The 24,769-nt window shown below is 39.4% G+C and overlaps 1 protein-coding gene across 2 annotated transcripts in view; it reads right to left on the reverse strand.

Annotated features, from left to right (window-relative positions):
• LOC131431283 (centaurin-gamma-1A) overlaps positions 1 to 24,769 on the reverse strand; it is a 378,759-nt gene that overhangs the window by 25,295 nt on the left and 328,695 nt on the right. For both annotated transcript variants that reach the window (XM_058596897.1, XM_058596898.1), the window contains exon 2: positions 76 to 308. In XM_058596897.1, coding sequence (XP_058452880.1) covers positions 76 to 308 — 233 coding nt within the window. The remainder of the gene's footprint in view (positions 1 to 75; positions 309 to 24,769) is intronic.

Genomic DNA, 24,769 nt, shown 5'->3' on the forward strand with positions numbered 1-24,769 from the left:
ATCGGGTGATGACATGCTAATTAACTGACGTTCAAGTGGTCAAGGATTTTTTAGTATATTTGCTTGCTAACTAACCTGCATCTCTGGCGGGCCACCCTCGTCCCGTATCAGCAGCAGGTAGCTTTGGTTGTCGACCTGAATCTCCTTCTTGAAGCGGCCACCTTCGGGGGATTCCTCCTGCATGTAGGACCCGGTCAAATATCGGTGAACCAGCGCCGACTTGCCGGAACTGAGGCTGCCGACGATACCGAGTCGAATGTCCGGCACGGACCGTGAGATCGTCCACTCCTGGCTGTTGACGAAGGAATCTGCAAGGAAACGAAATAGGAGAAAACAAAAATTTTAGATAACCGAATAACAGGGATTTCGTTTTCGGGAAACAGGTTTTCCCCCATCGAATCCACCGTGAGGACCAAGGTGTTAATGAAGGAACACGGTGACTTTGAAATAATTTCATTAGAACCGAACAGGGAGAAAATCCTCGGACAATGCCCGGCTCTGGCGGAAACAAGTTTCATTAACACTTCTTTTCAAGTGTCAATCTCAACGTGTCACACGTTCGGTATTTTTCACTCAACCTTGTACCTTTGCTGGGGAACCGAACCCAAGAGTTCGGAACGACACCGAGGTAACCAGTTTACATGTAGTTAATCAAAGTTATATTATGTTTTGATGTGTTTTTTATGTTTTCGCAGCATCCGTCCTGTGATGGATGAAGCGGAAATTAGGGAACATGATGCTTGAAGTTCGACGTTTCGCCGAAGGGCCGAACGAAAAAAAGTGGTCAAGCAATTTGTTCTGGTTTTCTGTTTTTTTTTTCGTCAGAAGATTTGGGAAGTTAGAAAAAGAAAACCCAACGGTACGTCAAGAGGACGACCGAAATGGAAAAGTCGTTACGACGGGAAGAAGCTTGGTGGTCGTAAAACCATTAACAACTTCGTAAAGTAATAAAACAAAAGTTTCAACTACCGTCAATTGGCACCCACTTCGAAATCGAACCGGCTGCGAATGATGGAGCAAACTTTTGAGAAAACTTTTGTCCGGGTATGCGCCAATTAGAGTACGATTACACCAAATGCCGTGGGTTCGAAAACGTGACAGCGATTGTCAACTAAAAAGTTCGAATGCAAGCTAGGATAGGTAAGTCATAAATTATGATGAAACTGCGGTTGAACGAAAAGTTGACCGGCAATAAACTCTTCATGGCTTTCCGACTGGGCGGAGGGGAAACATTTGGTATCTACTTCCTAATCGACAAACCTTGCAAACGCTGTTGTAAAATTCTCTGAAGCTGTCGGACTCGAAATGCATCATCTGATAACACTGTCAATATTCATTAAGTTCTCTCTTTTTCTTTGTACGAAAAGAAGCCACTGGTCTTTCCTTTAAGGGACAGTAAAACAGACAGTGTAATCCTTTTATCAGCAAGCATGGATGGTACATTTCTTAGTAAAAGTAGCGACTGCCTTATACAACGGAAATAGGACAGAAGAGAAAGTGTTGTTTCTAATTTACTTAGAAATTGACAGTAGGATATGCCAGCCAATCGATAGCGATTATAGTGTTGCATCAGTCGTAACAGCGAACACATTCTCGGCTGTGAACTTTTATCTTCTAAATGGGGCAAATCTATTTGAAATGGGGGCTATTTGAAATTGAGGAATGTTTACAAGATTATTCAGTTCTATGTTATATAAGTTCATATTGATTGAGCCGTTCGTTTTAAATGAGAATTGCTAATTGATTGATTGGCTTTTTCCAATCGAGCAATATTGACTATAATTTTAATAATATTAATTAACGAATTAGACTTTACCACAATTACTCAAAACATTAAAAATGTTCGTCGACATTCGTAACTATGTTTATCAAATAATCAAATAAAATTTCCCTAATTACCTAAAGTACTAAAAGATCTACGATGCGTAGGAGATACGCATGGTTTTCTCTAAGTGGGCTAATTTTGATCCTAGTGATAATTTTTCATCCGATGGGCGTCTAATCTGATGATCCGGAATTTGATTTCTCATCAGAATGGAAGTTTTACCTTATTTGCTACTTATAGTAATATTCACAGAATATTTCAATCCATTCGAGAATCAAGGAAAAGCATAAATATGTAGCAAGCAGTGAACGAAAATTTAATTTTCAATCGAATGATATCAGATGAAAATGAAAATTATGGCCACTGACCGTCAGTATATTGATACCAATTCATATGACTGCTGTCATTTTCAAGTGAGCCTCCCAGAATTCACCGTCAGTTGAATAATCGTAACTAATCATTTGAAGTTTTGCTTGCTCAGTTTCAAGTGCCAAGTAGCCTAGCTGCTTCATTGTCTTCGCTGTTGGTAGTGAGCAAGTTCGAATTAATAGAATTATAAATGAAGTAAAGTAATACAAATGAAAACTGAATGAGGAAACCATTAATTTATGTGTATTCTGTAATTGATATTTCGGCTACCTGGTTTGCCTTTCATCTATTATCTTGAAGCAATTCGAATGTATACATGAACGTCATTTGAAGGTTGCTCTCATACTATTGAAAAAAATTGTTACTTCAAGAGATCAACTGATGGTGGTTAAACTGAACTTTGATTTGAAGAGAATCGATTGAAGAACCGAATGCTGCCCGTTCGGTACGTCAGCGAATGTTGTGTGTGTCAGAGTGTGAAGTTTACTGCAGTAGAGAGATTGTCAGTGTGGTTCACATTCGGTTTCAATTGAATTGAATGAAGTTTTACTGCACGGGTAGCAAATATGTTGTACTTTATTTCGAAAAATACTTAAAAATTAAAAGCTTTATTCCAATATGTCTTGGAAATTAAACTTTTCTGAAATGTTTGGTATAAACGAGTATCAAAGAGGATAATTCATTAGGCGCGTTTGCCTTTGTCGTATTTTGAAAGCTCATAGCTCAGTGATATGTGGAAGGATTTATATAATCTAACTACCAATAGAATCGAAAATTTTCAACTTGAGCGTGTATTGCAACAACATTGAAGTTTTTGAATAGTACACTATTGAAAAACCTGTTTGATTTAACCCATGACAGCACCAGCCAATCAGAACGCGAGATGTCTCGTACGTTCAGAGTACAGACTCTCATAGTAACAGACCGGCGCATACTTCTTTGGGAGCCAACCTATGCTAGAGCATGGGAGTTTGACGGTTCGTTTGGCTCCCAAAGAAGTATTCGCCAGTCTGTTACTATGAGAGTCTGTAGTTCAGAGTAGCTGCATTAACTCAAATGACGCTATTTCTCACATCACATTTCATTTTATACCTGCTACTGGCAGCGGTGTACGGACAGCCCCCTTGCCAAAATTACTTTTCCTTCTGATTTGACAGAAACTTAATTTTATCCTTCCGCTGAACGAAAATGGTTGTGTATACGCTTAAGGAACGCGTGCAAATAGTGCAGTTTTACTTTGAAAATTAGCTTGAAGTAGACACCGACTTTTGCCAAAAAATCATCATCTCGGCGGGTATGTTAATAAGCCAAATTGTCGCATCTGAGGGACGGAAAACCCGCACGTTATCATGGAGAAGCCGATGCATCCTCAGAGAGTGACGGTTTGGTGCGGATTTTGGTCTGGCGGCATCATTGGGCCATTTTTCTTCGAAAATGAGGCAGGAGCCGCCGCCACGGTCAATGGCGAGCGCTACCGCGCCATGAATAGAGATTTGTTCTTCCCGTTACTTGAAGAGGAAGACTCGGACACCTATTGGTTCCAACAATCCGGCGCTCCGTGCCACACAGCCAACGTTACGATCGATCTTCTGCGCACAGTTTTCGAAGATCGAATTATCAGTCGAAATTCGGATGTCGTTTGGCCGCCTCGGAGCTGTGATTTGACGCCGTTAGACTATTATCTTTGGGGGGGGGGCTGTCAGAGATAAGTGTTTTGTGGACATTTTAAATCTGTATTCATTTATGGGTTTTGGTATGTCATGGGTAGCCGGTTTTTGTAAAGTAAACATGACTATTTTACTAACTTTTTCGTTTCGTCACAGGAATCAGAACTAATTGGCTCAAGTGGTACGTTCCCCTAGTTATTTGGAGAATAGTGCCCTGCCGTGGTTTCTCATCAATTTCCTGATGGGAAGGGAAGGATAAAGGGAACATGGAAGTGAGTTGTGAAGCGGGTGAGGTCACGCTTCAAAGAGCTTTTCAAAAACATTAGTCACACCATCAAAAACAATGCAAGGTATATCTACAAAGCAGCCCCTTAGGACCGTTTGCACCAGATGACCCCATTTTCGGCTTGTCATAGTTCGATTTACTCACGAGCAACAGTTAATCGTTAACCTGTTCGTATTAAAATTGTTTCGTTATTCTCTTATCTCGAACACACTAGGCAGATAAATACGACTGGAATCTTTTGCAAAAATCTATGCAGCAAGTAATCAAAATTTTATAATCGTAACATTCAAAGCCGGGGTAAAATAAATGATATAAAAAAATAATAATCGAAACAAATATTGGAAACAAATTCTGTTATAAATTTGGTCTCGTTAGTAACTAAAACAAGAAAAAAATTCTCACAAGTATCGAAAACAGATCCAATTTAGATAAAATTCTGTAGTAATCTGCAGATTGGGATTGCCAAAAAGCAAGAACATTTCATTAAAGATTTAGTTTTTACTTTCGCTCGTATTTTTTTTATGAAAAAAGAAAACACTTTACGGAAAAATCAAGAAAATATTGATTTATTAATTTTTAGTTGGTTGGCATGAAGTAGCTATAACTGGTAAACGCGTAGATGGTATTTTTTGCGAGTATCTCATTCATTTGGCTTCTCCAATATGTGTTTCCACTCAGTCATTGCAAACCTGAAGAAAACACTGTACATAGACTTTGGAATAAAGCAGTACATTTTACATTACGCGTTTTGTTTAGAAATAGGGAATAAAAACAAAAGAAAATAACTATTAGATGATTTGTTTCCATTATCTCAATGGAAATAGATATTTTTAGTTCAATAAAAGTTAATCAAAAGGACACGAACTAAATTTGCAATGGAAAAAAATCCATCAGGTTTCCAAATTTCCACCGCTTAATACAGAAACGAAATTTTTGACAAAGATTTCTATTGAGTTTGTTCTTTCGTTTTGGTGCTGAGGCATTTTTCGTTTGTTTTAAATCAACGAAGTTTTTGTTATAATCAGATAACTTATCTGACCATCAGGTTAGAGCCTTTTCGATCGAAACAGAAATAAAATGGTTTTCAGCTTGTATTTTCAATTTGTTTGTTAAGGCGCATAAATCGTCTTAAACTGTTTAAGGACTGGAAAGAGCAGAAATGAAAAAATTTACACTGAGATGGGACTCGAACCCGTAACTTTTCCTATTCGGGAAAAACGATTTGTCTGTTATACTGTTCTGAAGATGAAATACAACTCAGAAAAGTAATACAAAATTATTGCCTCTTTTTTAACAATATCATTCGCCTAGTAGAGACATTTTTAAATTTGCCATAGCTTATCATCCGTAGATATTTTTACCATGAAAGCAATTTTTATAATTTTGACCATATCTGAATTTTTCAAACTTCCATAATGTTTGTAGTTTTAATTCCGCTTTCCAGCTGGCAAACATCGAATCCATGAAACTGCTCTGCCTTTGAGTAACACTGAAAATGCTGTGAGCAACATCTCAGGCCGGTGATGCAAAGGACCTTTAAATGTAAATGTAAATTGCATCATCGATGAGACTATATGTGGCCATATAGTCCTAACCTTTTATTGCAATTATTGTTGTTGTTGTTTTAGAATATATCTTCACTGCATTATTAAATATCTTGTTTTGGTTAGTCTTAAACAATATACATTTGCTAGTTTTCGCTGTATAATGTGTGTCATTTTTACAACTTAATCATTGCTATTTTATGCATATTTTAAGTTATTCAGTGTTTTGAATATGAGTCTTGCTACAAAGTTTGATTTTTTTTGGTACTCACCTCACCTCACCTTTATTTTTGATTTTCTCTACATTTTCGACTGAGTTTGTTACGTTTGCAGTTTGGACTACAGTTGTTATTTTTCTATTTTTTTTCTTCCATATTTTTCTTTTCGCTAAGTTTTCAGTGTTTCGAATATGTTTATTGTTTTTTTCGAGTATTTCAGAATGTGCTTATTATACTATTCAAGTTTGATTTCTTTTCATGAGTGACAAGGAGGGTGATTTCGATGTATTTGTTGATCTGATGTTTGTTTTTTTTTAATTTCTATTTTTCATATTTTGCAATTTTTTATGTTTTAGTTATTATTAGTGTTTTTTTTTCACTATTTATCAAGTTTTCATTCATTCATTCAGTCCTGTTTATGTTTTAAATTTTTCTATTTTTATGATTTTTCTTTTTTGGTGCATTGATATAGTTTTATTTATAAATGTTTTTACTGTCTTCCCAATTTATCTACAAATTCGCAATATTTTTAACATTAACTTCATATTAAGTACAGAATGAAGTGACATAAAACAAATCTAACTACCCAAACAACATTTTGTTCAATCTCAAGTCCAATATGATTCCAATATTCTCGGGCGCTTCCCAAACCAATTAACGAGCGCCAGAAATACTTGCTCTGAACCGGTTTTCAGGTCAGCTACCTCTAATCCATCCGGGATAAGTTAAAGCTCGGTTCGAAACGTTTGCTGCACCATTTTGCTGCAACAATGTACGATAGTACCGCACTAAAAGGCGAACAAACATTAAAGTGTGTGGATTTCCTGCTGATCCGATCTATAGCAACTAACTGCTTTAACGACTTTGCACTGGCAGGCAGGACAGCTTCGTAAATTTTGCACAGCGCGGAGACATCTGCTGATGAAATCAAACAATCCGTCGTCGTTCCTCTTCATTGGAGACCAATCCGACGAAGGATTTGACGGACTGCGCATTGCAGACGTTCCGAATGACTATCTGGATTCTTGACAGTATTCCAGGTTTTAGTGCGCTAATTTTCTCGGTCTGTAATGATTTATTTTTACTCGAAGCGGAACAAATCCTCATCACGTTTCGAAAAGTAATAAATCATCAATACATCAAAATAAAAATAGCTTCAACAAAAATAGTGCAATTGACAACGTTTTAATTGACTTTCTCTCACGACCGTCATATGGCTCTCATAACGCCTGCAAAATAGTTTACACGCGGTGCGAAGCTGGAAACTGCATAGCCTGCAGGCGCAAACTGAACCAATTGCACCGGGCAAGCCTAATTATCGCTCATTTGGTACGGTTTGTTTGTTTTATTGCTTCACTGTTTGCAGTTTATGAATTACACATTTACCGATCAGCCGAATCAGTGGATGGATCGGAGACTGATTGATTGCCTTTTCACTTTTCAAAGCTTCATTGCGTTGCTCCATCGTCAATTTCATCATCATCATCATCATCGTTGTTGCCTACGCAGCAGCCGTCGTCAGCGAACTTGAGACGGTGTCATTCAACCGACAAACGCTCGACAGCAGCAGATTGTGTAATCTGTCCGAAATCGAAAATCCGTGATCGACAACGAATGTGCAATCTATTATCCGGAGGGCAAAAAAAAGCGAAAGGAGCCGATCGGTCACGTTTCTTCGGGTTCTACAAGATCCATTAGCAATCAGATAAGGGATATTATGTTGTTAGAAAACGATCATGACGGTGATGGAAGGGAAAGTTTACGCACTGGGTCACTGGGTACTGGATGTTGAAATTGACAATACGTAACTGTCTGAAAGCGAAACACGCAGTTTTGTGTACAAGAGCTCAATTTTCTTTGGAAAATTGAACCAAACTCACGAGAAGCGAAAGAAATGGGATAGTTAAAAGTTCAGAGGAATATCATTGAAGCTAAGTGAAATCGATTATTTGAGTATCAAGTTTTCTAAATGTCTTAGTTAAATTTTTGTGAGCAGAAGAAGGTCGGCCTGCAAAACTATAGATTGAATGTTTAACTCGAATGAAACCTGGTTATGAACTTTCATGCAGTCATTTTAACTATCGATTGTATCAAGTTTTGAGAATAACTTCAGATTTAGTGAGCTGCATGCGACCTTCTTTCGAAAGTGTAGAGTAACATTCGACTGAAAACGCGAATATGAACTAAAAAAAGGCTTAACAAAAATCGATATTCTTGACCTTTGTTAGAACACATGAGAAAACAGACTTGAAAAAGATCGATGACAAAAACAGTCGTAATGAAAATGTGTGAAAAATATACTTTTATGACGGGATTCGAACCTACAACTGTCCGTAAATCCGTAAATAAAATTATGATGGTTTCGCATGAGGGTACCGCTATTGACCTAAGGTATTATCTTGAACTGGTCGGGATCCGCACTAAAACGGGAGTGTTTTGAATTCGATTCTGATACCCAGTTTCCACACACTCCTGTTAATCCGAACCACTTCATTTTCAATTTTCATCTTTTTTATTCGAATTTCAGTTGAATGGCTTTGAAACTAGGCTCGAAACTGGATTCGACCGAACGGTTTACTAGCAGTTAGGACATCAGAGTCTCGGATATGCAGTGTTTATATCGAAGATCGTTCTCGAAACGGCAAAAAAAAAGATTTACAAGAATTCATCTCAGCACAGCAAAATAGCACTCTTGTTGTCTTCAGTCTTGGAATAGTAATAGTTTGCAGTGTTCTCGATGAACGTTAGCTTTTGGGGTTGACAGAAAATGCGGCCTAAATATAAAACCGAACACGAGTTATTTTTCATCAGGACAACGAATGTCCACATGTTAAGACTCCGGTCCAAAATAATTCGAATAATCATTCCTATTCCGAATTTTAATTTAATCGGAATATTTCGGGCGAATGTGAAATTTTGCATTCTGCGTCTCGATCGAGTTCGAATTTTCCATAAAAAAAAGCATCACTCGATCGAAGTACAGAATAGGGATTTGTGGGATATTTTTTCTCTCAAATGTCTTATAGTCCTGATTCCGTGCCATTCGATCGAAGCAAAAAACTTGTTCCGATCTTACCGGAATATTCTTCGCTTCAAAAAAGAGAATAAAAATAGGCTCTATTTGTTTTCGGGACGAAAAAAAAATTATTTGGAATCTGCAAAATATTCCTAAAGAGAATGTTTTTTATCTGAATACACGGAAAGAAATCCGTTACTGTTGTCATGATTAGAAAATCATGAAACCAAAAATTTTATGACTGAGTGGAAACATACATGGGAGAAGCTAAATGATGAATGAGAAACTCACAGCAAATACACTAAGGTCTTTTTTATGCAGTTTTTTATGCGACTTTTTTATGTGAAGTTTAAGAGTTATGCGGATTTTTTATGCAAATTTTCAGAGTTATGCGTTTTTTTATGCGAATTTTCAGAGTTATGCGTTTTTTATGCGTTTTTTATGCGATACGCATAAAAAAACCGCCTAAAAAAACGCATAACTCTGAAAATTCGCATAAAAAAAATGCGATACGCCCCCGGGTTGGCGGTTCAATGCATAGGACGCTGGTCTTACAAGCCAGTTGTCGTATGTTCGAGCCCCGACCTGAAAGGATTCTTAGTATCAGTAAAATCCATAGTACTAGCCATGCAATGATTCTGTACGCTAAGAATCGGCTGCGAAGTTTGTTGAAACAGAAAGGCCAAATTCCACAAAAGGAATGTAATGCCAAGGCTTTGCTTTTATGCAATACGTAAACTCGCATAAAAAATGACTTGCTGAGGTCTTTTATTATGCGGTCTTTTTTTATGCGTTTTTTTTAATGCGAAGTTTCAGAGTTATGCGGTTTTTTCAATGCGAATTTTCAGAGTTATGCGGTTTTCTTTTATGCGAATTTTCAGAGTTATGCGGTACGTAAATTCGCATAAAAAAGACTTCAGTGTATGATTTTTTTGGAAAAAGATACGCTCAGAGACAGTACTTGCACCTGCGTTCTTACGCGCTACCATTTCGCCACCCTAAGCCTTGTGATAGACACAGCTTCAACACGCGACTGGATATGGTAAAGTGTCTGTCGCTGCCGGTAGTCAGCCAGTGACTGGCACAATAGAGAAGGTAGCAAGTGATTATAAATATACTCTCCCTTGCTTGAGCGGAAGTATAGGTATAGAGCGAGAAGACTAGTGTTTGTTGTCTGATGAACAGAGAAGATGTTTGGATATGGGATACCGGTCGTGAGGCGGCTAGGATTTAGACGATATTCGACGTACGCTTTACCATACCCAGCTGTGTCTATCACAAGGCGTAGGGTGACGAAATGGTAGCGCGTATGCACGGAATGCATAAGAACGCAGGTTCGAGTCCTGTCTCTGAGCGAATCTATTTTCCAATAAATCATCTTTTCTGTTAGTTTCTCATTCATCATTTGGACTTGGTTTCCACTCAAGTCATTGCAAAAACTGAACTTAGTTATGGCGACTTTACGTCAAACCAACTAAATTGAATAAATCGTCAAAAAATTTATGTTTTCCTGATATCATGATAATTTTTGATGATGATGATGATGATTATGATCAAAAGAATCCAAATCAAGAACAAAAAGTTGAAAATTAATCATGGTCAGAAAACTCGTTATTTTAGGAATGTATTTCATTCAAAACTCGTAGCTTCAGTTTTCTACCTTGAATACCTTCAGAACCGAGTGATAATATGATAGATTTTCTAATGGATTAAAAGGAAGACGAAAAGTAGACATTGGAAAACACGGCCTACTTAAAAAGTTCACTTGATTCTGAGAAACATACATTCAATAATTACAAACTAACGGTGCTTTTATCCACCGACTGACAGAATCAGGATCAGGAATCAGAACAAATTGGCTCAAATGGCACGTTCCCCTTGATATTTGGAGATTTGTGTCTTGCCATCAGTTCAACAACGTTAAAACTAGGCTCGAAACTAGCTTAAAAAAAAACGGTTTGACAGCAGTTAGGGTGGAAAAACTGGGTTAGATTTGGTATTAAGCAAAAACGATAAGAGTTCGATTGTAAATTTCTAATTTCTAATTTCATTCTAAAGGTTGTAATATTACACGAAAAGATGCATAATTTCCTATCAGAATCATATACAGTATTCAGTTAAGGTGATGTAATGTACTCAATACGTTGTTTTGATGTAATAACGTGTGATTTATCTGTGATATTTCTTGTAAACAGAAAATTATTGCATATGATGTTTAATACACAGAAAGAAATTATGAATTTTACAGGTGACATAGTTCTACACTCTTAGAAAAAATGAAATTTACGTTTGACGTAAATCCAAGCATGCACAGAAAAAAATATTCTGTAAATTTAAATCTATTTTCATGCACATATTTGGAGCAGGAAATTGAACAAAAAGTTACTTTACAATTCTGTACGATTCAATATAATTTGATCGCACAACTAAGCGGTAATTGAAAGATACAGTTCTATTCATTGAAACTTCAATGTAATCCAATTTAATTTTGTATCGTCGTTAGTTTTCAACCAAACTTTCGATTCAACCCATGTCAATTACTATTAATTTACATGTCGTGTATTATTTCTTTCTGTGTGCCGTAATTGTATGACCTTTATGTGCGTGTTTTGCACATTGCACTCTCTTTCAACGCACCCGTGGGATGAAATGAGATTCTCGAGAACGAATTTCAACGACGGCTAGTCCACGTCATACCAATACATGTGCGAGCTTGGCGCCGAAGAAATATAAATGTAAATGTACCATTCCAACAACCTCATTTTCAATATTTTTCTGTCTCATTCGTAAATGACCTACACAGGAACAAACGAAGAGAGACGAAGCATTTTCGTTTCTCATTGAAAAAAAAGAGACAAAGTAGAATTGCCAACGTCACTCTTTCGTATATGACAAGACGAAACCGAACTAACGTCTGCAGGGAGCATCAACAGAATATCAATTCTCATTCTTTCATCGATGTAAAATATGACAAATCGAAGTAATTACATCCCAGAACCTCTTTGGAAACCAAAACTACTACAAATTCGAGCACCAACAAGTAAAAGTCATTGTGAAACCTTTTTCTGTCATTTTCGATTCTCAAAGCTTCGGTTGAATACCGACATTGCATACTATGGGATTTTCACTGAAAACAACAAATGACTGAAAGAGCATTGTAAGATGCGTTACGCTTAGATTTCAGCGAAATTGGTCAAAGCGATTCATGCTTCGAGATTTTTTAATTATGGCGTATCATAGTATGAAAATTCATTCTTTTCCTTGAATTTTTCACGTTTTGCTCATTTGTAGAATCGAAATTCGGTCCTTGTGCTTGCTATATTCTAGGAAAACTTATGAATTAGCCAGCGATTTGCAGTACCACGGAAACCACTTGAATATTACGATAAATTGATGTAGAATCGACTAACAAAATTTTTTAAAGCTTGAAATCCTACTTTCGTAGTACTTGAAAAATGATTTCAAACCACGTAAGAATTTTCTTTAAGATTAGAAACTAAACATGACAAAACGTTGAAGTTCCGAATGTTGCAATTTTATTGTCGCTTGGAAAGGAAAACTCTAGTGTGTCGTGTGTCGTCATGTTTCCAGTGTCAGTTGATAATTGGAATCCCCATCGACCAAACGACGGTTGCCTTTGCTTGCTTAGACCAGTCCCAATTAGTAATTTATCAGTGAAACATTGGTTCAGCAGTAGGCCGTTTTTCGGAAGCCAGAAAAATTACCATGTGATTAATACGGAGATTAGAGATTGACTAATTGGAGTCCAAAGGATGTTCGAACTTTGCAATGCCGGCAACAAAAGAAGAAAAAACAAGCTCGGAACAGTGGGAATCTTTCAAGACACCACCGGTTGGTGAGTGGTGCAGCAACGGGGAGGGAAAAAAGGGAACGAAACAGAACCCGCTCTAAATAGTGTTAATTTACATGCAATCAATCTTGGATTCTTTCCGGGCTGAGCGCCGTAAATGCCGAGGTATTGTTTGGTCGATTTGAGGTTATGTTTGCACTGCTGGATGGCTGCAATGCTCCGTCCGTCGTCTTACCGTCGCCGTCAACGTACCATCAATCAAGGAGATGACGCCATTTGGGACGGACGGAAGAAGGAAGCAAGGAAACCATAGCGCACCAACACAGTTTTTCCGTCGACTTCTTCTGGAGCGAAACAAATTAGAGGAGGTCTTGCATCAATCATCATCGTCTGCATCCGTGCTGTCCGGGATTCTCGGGAGTTTCGAGGTCGCTTTGTTTTTTTTTTTTCTGTGCCAGCATGTCTCCAGCACTGCCGGGATGTTTACTTTGGCCGGATGACCTTAGCCGGTAAGCGTTTTCACTAGCCAAACAACCCGAAAAAAATGAATACCAGTGCCAGTGAGTAATTCCGTTGTTGTTGCTGCTGCTCTTCTTCCAGCACCGCCTAGACAGACGATTGCAGATTATGCACCGAAAGGCAGGAACTCGGTGCTGCGGTATTTATTTTGCAATTAATCATCAGACGGGCGAGCCTTAACTCAGTGTCGCAGTGCGGTGTACATAATTCGTCGGTTGCTGAGTTGAGTTGAGTTTCGTTTCTGTCGGTGAGACACAATCCTGATGCCTATGTCTGATGGTTATTTCATTTGCTACGAACTCTGTGAACGCACACCATCCAATCAAAGTAGCCGGTTGGAGATCCGTCACCGTGTTATTGTGTTGAATGCATAATGAACAGTATGAAGTATATTTCGTATGTCGTTATCGTTTGAGAAAACTGAAACTGATCCGGGCTAGTCTCATCAAACAAACAGTTTTCATGAAATTGAGTTAGATTCGCACTTAGCTACGGGTGTGAGAGAAAACCCGGTATAAGAATTAGGTTCGAAAATGCAGTCCAACGACGTTGAAACACTTACAAAATTATTTTCGTTTCAGAAGTCTTTGGAACCCTTCCGTAGCCAGGAGTCTAAAACGGTTTTGCTTTTTGCTACTCATTCCGGCGAATCGAATCTGGTGGACTAATGACGAAACCGTTTCACAGTCCACTGACCGTTTGAGAAAGCTGCGGCAAGAATGGATGACACTGCAGAAAAGCTATTTCTTCCGGTGCATCTTGCTGACAACAACAACAGTGACAAAAGAAAAAAAACAAGAACAGCAACTGCGTTCTGGCTTCCGCAGTGCTTTCGTTCAACACTGCACAAATATTGTCACCTTCATTAAATGCGCATTGTACTTTCATTAGCCGACCGGATTTTCCTTTCTTTCGCCGCGTGTCTTGCCCGGAACACGTACAATCAGTTTGTCCGACGCACGGACATTATTCGCTCCGGAGAATCTGGACCGGAACAGAAATGACATAAATTCTTCTGTTTGTCTGACAGAACGGCAGCGATCACCCGAACTGCGTAAACATTGCATAAATCCTTTGCGAGCGAGCCCTGGATGCAGCAAGCCGGCCTGCAAACACGGTAGTTCAACACGTACCTCCGCAGAAGAAGATAAGGTCCCTGTTTAGCTTCTACCTACTCCTTTCCACTCGCTTTCTCCTCCTGCTTCTTCTCATCATTCAACAGATATCTTGGCACGATTTGGCAGCAGCAGCAGATTCGTTTCACCCGATAGGTGCAAGCCAAACACCAGCTGCACGTTTGCTACCAAAACAATGGATTCGTTTTAGATTTTCTCCGAGACTTTCCAAATAAGCCTAATCTAGAGCACAAAGCCCTATTCATCGGGTCGGTTCGACGACGGGCCTCTGGGAGGACATTGTGCAGTGCGTTTCGGTAATTTTTTTCTTCTTCAGGACTATGCGGGCGCATGGCCTCTGCCACCACCACCACCTTTTCGTTACCCTTCGAACTGACACCGAGGACCCAGGACGACAGTGTGCAATTTTTAACCGGCTTGCTTTTTATTTTAGTTTTTACTGCATTCAGGCACTTTCAGAATTTCTCCTCCAATGCCCCGGAGGGAAGAAACCGAAAATCTACTTAGCAGCAACAAAAAAAAAACAACAACAGCAGCTACTCTACCTCATGCCGCGACCCAGTTCGACGGTGGGATGCATTTGCGCAACTGGTTGCTTTTCACTGCACTCGGAACAGCACGCGGTGTGGTGTGCATGCACGGATCATGTTCGATCGATGGGTGGGTGGTTGAACCGGTTGCGGCTTCGTGTAGTGATTTAGTTGTTGCTAGGGACCGAAGCAGTGATTTTGAGTGGCAGATATTTCGCGGGAACGATTCCAAATGGAACCACTAGTCGGCGCTGTCACGGCATTGCTCGGCTTGGCACGAAAAATACCTGTCGCATTTTAACGCTTTTAACGACAAATGACCTAGTTGCGCAAATAAATTATTGACATAGTTGACAGTTTATTGTGCACTATTCTCATGCCGTCTCGAACGTCCCGTGGGAGAAAAAAATCGAAAGCAAAACAACAAACACCCTTTTGTCGCATCGCTCGATTGCACTTCTTCAATATCTAATTAAGGCCCTGTACGCGTAGAGCTATTTTCGAAACTCGATGATGTAATAGCGGAAACTGTTGGAAATAATAAAAAAAAAAACTTTCCGCCGAACGATGAAGGGAGGACCGAGTGGTGGCCCTACTGCAGTCTATTCGGACGGAACATGCTTTCCGATCGATTGATTATCTAACCATTCTTTCGTTTGCTATGCTCACGTTAATACGCGCTGAGTTGGTTGTGAATTCTTGATGGGTTTGTCTTGTTTCTTTCGAACCCGTTTCGCGTTCGGCATTTTTCCAGTCCATTATTTTCAATTACCAACTATTCAGTCGGTTTCGAGGGAGCCCATTCTTTCTCTAGTGTCAGTATTTTAAGTATGCGAGAGAGGTCATTCATAGATGGTATTTTTGATGGTTTCCCACATTTCTGACTTGGGTTTTTTTTTCGAGTAGGCTCTCTCGAACCTAGATTATTTGCATAAACATATGGGTACCGTCAATCGTACGACACTTCGTCGGTAACCTTGAACTCGGTGACCTTTTTCACCAGACGATGTCAAACACACTTGCTAGGCATCCCCAAAATCGTCAATATAAAACTCATAAAACACGATCACGAGATTCCTTGTTCTGTTGCGGAGAAAAAAACTTCCCGTGCTGGGAAACTTCAAATTTCACTACTCCCTAGTTCGTAGATCGTTCACTCCACTCCGCTCGAAGTGGCCGAAAAATTCAATATGAATATTTTTAGATATGGTTTTCACCGGCTTCGACACGTGTCTAACGGTGTTTGTTTCAATGATCTGACACATCACCATCGGTTCCGTTCGTTCCTCCGTGTCGTCCGTCAAGTGTCTAAACCGCATTGTATTTCTATGAACTACCTCTTCGGGGTTTCGTTTGGAGCAACTGATCTGAGAATGTTTCAAAATCTGTGCTCTGTCAAACAAAACGAACTGGCCAGCAATTCAACTAACTCATGGTGATTGTGATGATGATGATGATGATGATGATGATGGTGATGATGATTGGATGATTGGAAGGAAATGAGCTTGTTTTTGAGCAAACATATGCAAATAGCGATGTGGGCACGACCGGCGTCGTTTGACACATTAATTCGCCGCCAGATCGCGGTGCAGATCGGTTCAAGGAGCACGTGACTAGTCGCTGATGGTTGACAGTGGAATTGGTTGAAAATTATCGAATGAGTGACGGTTCCATTCACCGGAGACAAATGTGTGAGATACTCTGAAGGCAGCCTTTATGGTAGAATAAATTTCCTTTTCCGCCCAGAGTGTTTTTCTCGTTTGCTGCTCGTTAGTGACGACAAGAGCGGTGACACCCTCCAAACTACGAAGATCAATTTACAAATTGGAGCTGGTTTTGCTAGTGGAATTGCAACACAGCACCTCTTACTGAAGGGTGTTGACTTCAGTCTGGAATAAATCATAGAAGACACCGACTCCACCCGTTGTTTCGATGTACTCTTTCAGAATTCTTCGAGATCCGACGCTCCGGATCTTTGTACTGACTTGGATAGACTACAAAATATATTCAATGAGACAATTTGAAAAAAATTAGTCAAAAAACTATGAAAAACAAAATTTTGAAGATAAAACATTTTTTTTGTGGAATTTGACACAGACTTCGCTGTCATTTCTAATCATACAGAACCATACCATGACTACTACAACACTTTTGGCACTAAGAATCCTTCCAAATTCAGACTGGAACATATGACAATTGACTTCTAAGGCCTTCGCCTCATACGTCTATATGAATTAAGAAATCCGGTTCGCTTCCGTGACTCATTCGATACAGCGGAAAAAGGGCCCTCTCGTGCCAAATTGTGCCAAATGCTTACAAAATCAATCGAATTTTCGAAATAAAATGTTGATAACATTTCTAATCGAGTCCCATACTTTTGATCGAGTTTTATCCCAAGGCGGGTAGTTAGGTTCTCTATCAATCGTTCAAAAATTGCAAGATGGGAACTTTTTAGAAAAAAGCAAGTATCAGTAAAGAGCAAGAAAAAGTTTTGAATGTGTTTTTCATGTAAATCGTTTTGAAAGTCCATCTTTTCGCAGCGTAAGATTAGGAATTTCAAATTTTTTTACACAAAAATTTGACAAATTTTATGAAAATAACGTCCGGTAAGCAGGCGTAAAGTTACTGCTATTTGCAACGCTAATTGTTGACCCGTGAGGTGGCATTAGCAGTTTACCATAACCAGCTAATGCACTGAAGAGCTGAGTGCGAAAAGTAGAAAAAATAAAATTACCCAAGAGGTACCAAGCCAGCAAATGACTACAATCATAATATTTTTGAATGATTTGCCATTTCGCCGAAAGTCGTTTCGCGCGAATAGGTCATTTTGCCGACCCGCCGTCGGAAACGGCGGCCTTTCGCATACAAATCTGTAACCGACTTGTTTGTCCGGTCTACTCAAAGCTAGGTTTCTTAGCTTCAGTTAGGTCCGAATGAGCGGTAGCGAGATGGCAAAGCCGCATTGGATATTTTGCCTTTCTCTATAGAAAGGTATTAGAATTTTGGAAAAATCGATTTTCGAACGGAGCCTCGGAGACCCATAGTGTTATATACCATTCGACTCAGTTCGACGAGATCGGAAAATCTCTCTCTCTCTCTCTCTCTCTGAGTGTGTGTGTGTGCACACTTTTCGAAGCTATTTTAACGCTCAATTTTCTCACAGATGGCTGAACCGATTTTAACAAACTTAGGCTCGTTTGAAAGCTACTGTCGGACCATTGATCAAGTTCGAAGATCAAATGGCTGTGACTTTTGGTTCCGGAGATATAATGGTATAAATGACGTAACCGACAAATCACGTTGATTTTTACCGCTTTTATATATATATAAGGGTGCCAAAATTGTGGGATCACCTCGAATCAATCTGAATTAATTGGTGTCAAAAATGAGCCAAAATTAGTGTCAGAAATTATTTCATAAAATGATAAAAAAATCATGAGACTGCTTCGAAGAAAGAGAAAGGCATTATCACACCACTAGGTGGATTAAGAAGGGTTTTTTTTCATTTGCACTCAGTTATTGAAAAATACCGCAATCGATTGCCTGGTAGATACACTAATAAAGTCAACAAGTTTTTTTATTGGATATTCCTTTCTGAGGATCATAAATAAACTTACAAAAATTATTCAAGCCTTTTTGGATTTGTCTTTCATTTAAATCACATCTAATTAAGATATTAAGACTAATGAAAAATTCGGCGAAATGACCCTTTCGGCGAAATGACTTTTTTGGCGAAATGGAATGCGGTGAAACGGCTTTCGGTGAAATATTTCTGATCTGACTCATGTGTGTGGGAAATAGAATTTATCCTAAAATACTTCCAAAACCTGTTTTCGCTCCAAGATTAAATTTACACGACATGTAAACCAATAGTACTATGAAATAGACATCAGTTGAAACGAAAATCTGATTTAAAACCATGATTGATGTAAAATTACGTTAAAATTCATTCAGTTTTTCATTGAACGAGACTGTATAATGTAAATTTCCATTCAATTGCCTGCTCCAAATTTCCATTCAATTGCCTGCTCCAAATTTGTGGTTTTTATGCAAATTTCAAAAGTTATGTGTTTTTATACAAACATTCAATTTTTTATATAAAATGTTCTAGAAATTTATGTATCGTTGAAATCAGGGGTTGTGACTATTTCGAAAAAATTGGATCTCTAGGACTTTTCTGCCATTTTTCTGCCACATCAGATCTCGACGATTCTCGCATTTCTAAGTATACACAATTTTTCATCGATTTCGGTTCTGAAGCAAATTTCCGAAGTTATTGGGTTTTATACAAATTTCCGAAGGTTTCAGACCCTTATTCTGAAAAACGACGTATTGATGTTTCGATCGAATCCTAGCTACCTTTGATTTTGCTAGCGTTATTGAGAAAACAAATGAAATACGATCGAAAAATCGATACGTCGTTATTCAGAATAAGGGTGATATATCAGGTGTACAACTTTGCTTCCGCCGTTTTCCGATAGGTGGCTGTACCGGCTGAGGCTGGTTAAAATGTATAGATGATAATGCCTCTAAAGTGAGTGTGTACAGAACGTGTCGGGAGTGGTTTCAACGTTTTAAAAATGGTGATTTCGATGTCGAAAACAAACATGATGGTGGAAGAGAAAAAACCTTCAAAGATGAATAACAATTTACTACGAGCTCTTAAAACCGGGTGTAACCATCACAGGAGATCGCCACCGAACGCAACTGATGCGCCTTAGTCGCGCGCTAAAAGAAAAGCGGCCACAGTATCAAGAGCGACATGACAAAGTCATCCTCCAACACGACAATGCTTGGCCTCACGTCGCAAAAGTGGTCAAAAAGTACCTGGAAACGCTGAAATGGGAAGTCTTTCCCCACCCGCCGTATTCCCCAGATGTCGCCCCTTCTGACTTCCACCTATTCCGTTCGATGGCACACGGCCTGGCAGATCAACATTTTCAATCCTTCGAAGAGTTGGAAAAATGGATTGCATCATGGATAGCGTCAAAAAAGGACTCCTTTCTTCGAGCCGGGATCCGAAAATTTTCGGAAAGATGGAAGAAAGTTGTCGCTAGCGACGGACAATACATCTGTAAGCACTTTTTCGCAATAAAGCTAAAAAATTTGGAACAAAACGGCGGAAGCAAAGTTGTACACCTAATATTTCTATGCGAATTTCCGAACTTATGCGGTACGTATGTCACGCATGAAAATCCTCAGTGTATAGAAAATCTTAGCTCCACTTTTGTAAATTTTAATGAGGAAAAATGGAATAAATAAAGAAAATCCTTTAAAAAAGGTCGTCAAAATCGATCGAAACGTCGGGCAATTCCGCAAACACATTGTCAGTTCGAAACATTTTAGACTGGGAAAGCCATATTCATTTACATTTGAAATACTCTTGTATGTTGAATAAAACCAACACTTCAATACTCCTACATTTTAAAAGAGTGTCCTACTGGCAACAATAACTTTATAATGTTCGGGCTCAGATAAACGACAACATTTATTTTTCAGATACAAATGTTTTTATGGTGAAAAAAAAATGATTCCACATTTTGTATTGAGAACATCGTGCAACCTCTCCTTTATTTTCTGGCAGGTTATGAATTCCGGTTCAACGTCTTTTCTTTTTTTCGAGCTCAAGAACTGATCGAGCCTACGATAAACGTAAAAAGCATATTTTTAGTATCACCATTCTGCAATGATCGATATGAACGATATTCGAATTGTAGTTAATCCAAACCGTATTTGCGAGTAGGGCTGAATTTTTCATCCACTAATATGCGAAAAAATTTTGACCGAAGCTGCCTCATTTGGACAAGCGTAGTCGTGATGAAAAATCACTAATCTGTCCTATATTTTGGCTACACTGTCCATTTGATTCTCGCTTTAAATGAATTAGTTGGGATTGAGATAATGGTAACTTTTAATAATTTTACCATTCGGAAGCAAATCCTAGTATGTTATGCGATCCTCTTGATGTCATATTTTGTGCATAATGTTCATCCTTATTCTGAATAACGACGTATCGTTTTTCTGATCGTATTTCATTCGTATTCCTAATAACGCTAGCAAAATCAAAGGTAGCTAGGATTCGACCGAACCATATTCGATCGAAAAGCCAATACGCCGTTATTCAGAATAAGGGCGATTATCTAGGGTAACTATGTCAATAGTCATCCCATTAGTAGAACCGCCATGTTGTTTTACAGATTACTCAACTAACTCAATCGACGAATTGTGATAAAATCGCTTATTACACCTGTTTTTTAACTAATAGTTTTTGTATATGAGATGACTCTGGAGCAGAGTTGAATGGGGTATCGTTACCCTAGGTGCATATCGATCATTTTCCCAGCTTATCGGACTTGACGTATGATTTTACACCACTATCAGTCATTTATTTAATAAATTTAAATTTTCCGGAGAGTTTCGTGACTTCGAGGTCAACACAGTGGTATACTTTTGAACTTCTCGCGATATGCCGATTTTCCGCCCCATAAGTTTCCAAGAACAAATTATAGGACTCAGGGGCAGACTCTGAAATTGAATCGAACTGATAGAAATTCACAGCAGATGTTCAAGTTTTCAATCACCCTTATTCTGAATAACGACGTATCGTTTTTTCGATCGTATTTCATTCGTATTCCTGATAAAGCTAGCAAAATCAAAGGTAGCTAGGATTCGACCGAATCATATTCGATCGAAAAACCAATACGTCGTTATTCAGAATAAGGGCGAATATGACACATCCCTGTCCTGAATCAACTGAAAGATAGTGGTATCATCTTTTGCAAAATATTGTATACTTCTAAACCCCAACAACTTTTGGAAAAACCCTATTTCATAACAAGTGATTTTAATCATAGTTATGGCACAAGCTTTCAGCAAAACCGGAACCAGTCTTTTTATCAGTAGATACATCCAACTACTAAGTAAAATTTGTTACCGCCACGCATAACTCACAATTCTCACGGAAACAAAAGGAAACACTAGAAAATAACATAACAGATACCGCAAAGTGGTCTCCATCACGCATGCATTGTCGTACAGCCAATGAACTCTGGGATTGTTGATTTGCTCGAGTCACGCAATTCGATGTCGGTTTTAAACTTTTCCTTAACTCACCCAAAAAGCATTTCGATCTTACAGTCCAATTCCTCATGAACCGCCGGAACCTCTAAGATTCAGTAACGGATGCACTTGAGTTGCAGAATCGAGGGTCGCCTTACATAAAATGGTGAAAAGAGGTGGAGTTCTGAAGAGATAATTGCAGTGAAATCTTGGTCAAATGCAGATCCTGGTGCGAAACTGGTTTCATTCGGAAACAGGCATGTAAAAGAAAATACACGACCACTGCAACAACAACAACAACAACAACAACTGCAACATCCACAAAGAAGCAAATTTCGCATAACCGAAAATATTTGCAATAATAAATTTTAACCGGTGGACAATGGGAGACCCTCCGAATAATAACAATGCTGAATAACACATTTCGTTGATCTGTTTTCCTTTCGTGTCTCTCCAGTGCAACTCGAATCCGGAGGACCCTCGTCATGTAAACGTCGGGTTCGCCCTTTCGCATACAACGGTGTCGAGGCGATTATATTCATAGCCGAAAAAAGAAGTGACCTCTTCGGAAGGGGCCGCACCGGTGAAGAAGACGCTAGCGCCTCAAGATCGGATCCATCGGCGGCAGCAGCATCACATCGCGAGTAGGAAAGCGAGTTCGGCGAGAACAACAGGAACAAACATAAGTATCAGTGACAATGTTGTCGGCACCGGGGAGGGTCATGTGCCTTCGAACCAGGAATCAGACACCGTACGAGATCCCCGCTGAGCCACTTAGAGGCCCCCTGCAGTTCTGCAGTCCAACCTCGGCCATCATTTTTCATGCAGTTTGACGATTGTCCACTTTGAGCTTGTTCTAATTGAAATGACAAATTCTGTGTTGTTCGGAGGACTACGCCTATGTTGCAAAACGGTCATTCCGCTGGGAACTAGTTCCGTCGGTGGCGATCTAGGGCGACTTAGATCTCGTCAGGGAATCTGATCTTGATTGAATTCTCTCCGGTGCGATAAAGACGATATGCAAATATTTTGATGCAGAACTTCGTCTGGTCAGTCAACAATCTGGGTCACGCCTTGCACTTACCTGGAACGAGAAGGAAAAAGAGAGAGAAAAAAAAATCCATCAGCATAAGACAGCTCACTTCAAAAAGTGGTTTGGTTTGTTTACAAGAACGGTGCACCACCGCTGAGTGACACATTGCACCGTCCTGTAGGTCAACTCCAAAGACGCTTGTGGCCTTTCGCGACAGTAATTGCCGAGAGGCCCGGCAGTAGCCAACCGGTTGGTTATGAATTTTTTTTGTTGGTATCCGATGGTAACTAGATGAAGAGAACATACCGACGGGCAGTTCATGCAACCACCACCAGATGGAACCCACTTTGCGTTCACCGGTGTGCACGTAATTTATATCCGCCGGAATCTCCCCTATCAATTTGCCAGCTATATATATATATTCTCGCAATTTAACGCATCTTTAGCGTTCAAATTAATGCATTATGATAATTACTATTCGGAAATTCGGAGGTTCCCAATTTTCGCGTATGTTTCCTCTTCTAGCCGAATGAAATGTTGCTCCCTTTTTTTATCATGTTGCACAGTCGAGCCTGGAAGCAAGCCACCAAGCAAGCAATAACAGAAATAGAAAGGAAGAACGGAGAAAACAAGTTTCGTCTTCGTCTGTAGCCACCTCGTTCCCTCGAGAACATCCCACGTGAGCCCCTGAATTTGTACAACCGCGTGGAACTAGCCAAAAAAAAATAAAGGCTTGAAGCAATTTAATTTGAAATTTATATTTTTCGCAAATTAAATTTTGATTCAGAGGTTGGGAGATACTTGTTTTTCGGTCTTCTTCGTCGTTCGCTTTTTTTCTTCTTTCAAGATACCCAAGAAGTTGCAGTTTTCGGCTACCGAAGGCGAAAACAACCGGTATTTAAAATACGGACGCTCGCTCGCGCGCGCCTTTTTCTAATGGACATTTAACTGTTGCAAATCCTGGCAGTTCAGAATGACGAGAGTTTGATGAACGGATGAAATCTACCGGCGTCGTCTCGCCGCGAAGTAGCGCACACACAGGGGCCGAGCAACGTGCGACGGAAAGTTTATGCAATTTCATTTCAGATTTAGCCTCGGGGCGTTTGATTAGTTCTTAGTTGAGTCGATGAATGGAACAAACCTGACGGATGGGGAACGAAAAGGAACGGGCGTGCTGGGAGATTGGAGATAATTGAATTATTGTAACAAATTTAACCAGTTGTTTGCGAATGGTTTTGCTTCTTGGAGGAAAAGGGTTAGATTTTGTTTGCCCACAGCATCCGAACGGTTCACGGGTTTATGGTCACTGACAAAAGAAGATTGCCCGGGAACCTTGGTGAACTTGGTAACGAAGGGAAAATTTCTCATCGTACAGTTGGGACCGGGAGTTTTCTCAGAGCCATCAAATTCGATTGAGGTATTGTGGATGGTTTTTTTCGCCAGAAAATCATTTTTGCTCCGAGTGGCTTCAACATGATATTTGTGAAACTGCTCTGTTAGTTAGTTACTCTAGCGATGTGGCGAATCCATAACTCAGAAGGACTTCTATAAAAGGAAAGTACCGTACAAGTACACAGTGAATTTCTGTTCAATCTTACTCGTTGTATCTAGCATGACTGGAGCTTGCCTTAGACTTGACTGAGACTTGAATGGAACTTGACTGGGACTTGACTGGCACTTGACTGAGACTTGACTGGAACTTAACTGGGACTTTACTGCAACTTAACTAGAACATGACTAGGGCTCGACCGGGACT

Source organism: Malaya genurostris, chromosome 2 (genome assembly GCF_030247185.1).
Source record: "Malaya genurostris strain Urasoe2022 chromosome 2, Malgen_1.1, whole genome shotgun sequence".
Taxonomy (NCBI): Eukaryota; Metazoa; Arthropoda; class Insecta; order Diptera; family Culicidae; genus Malaya; species Malaya genurostris.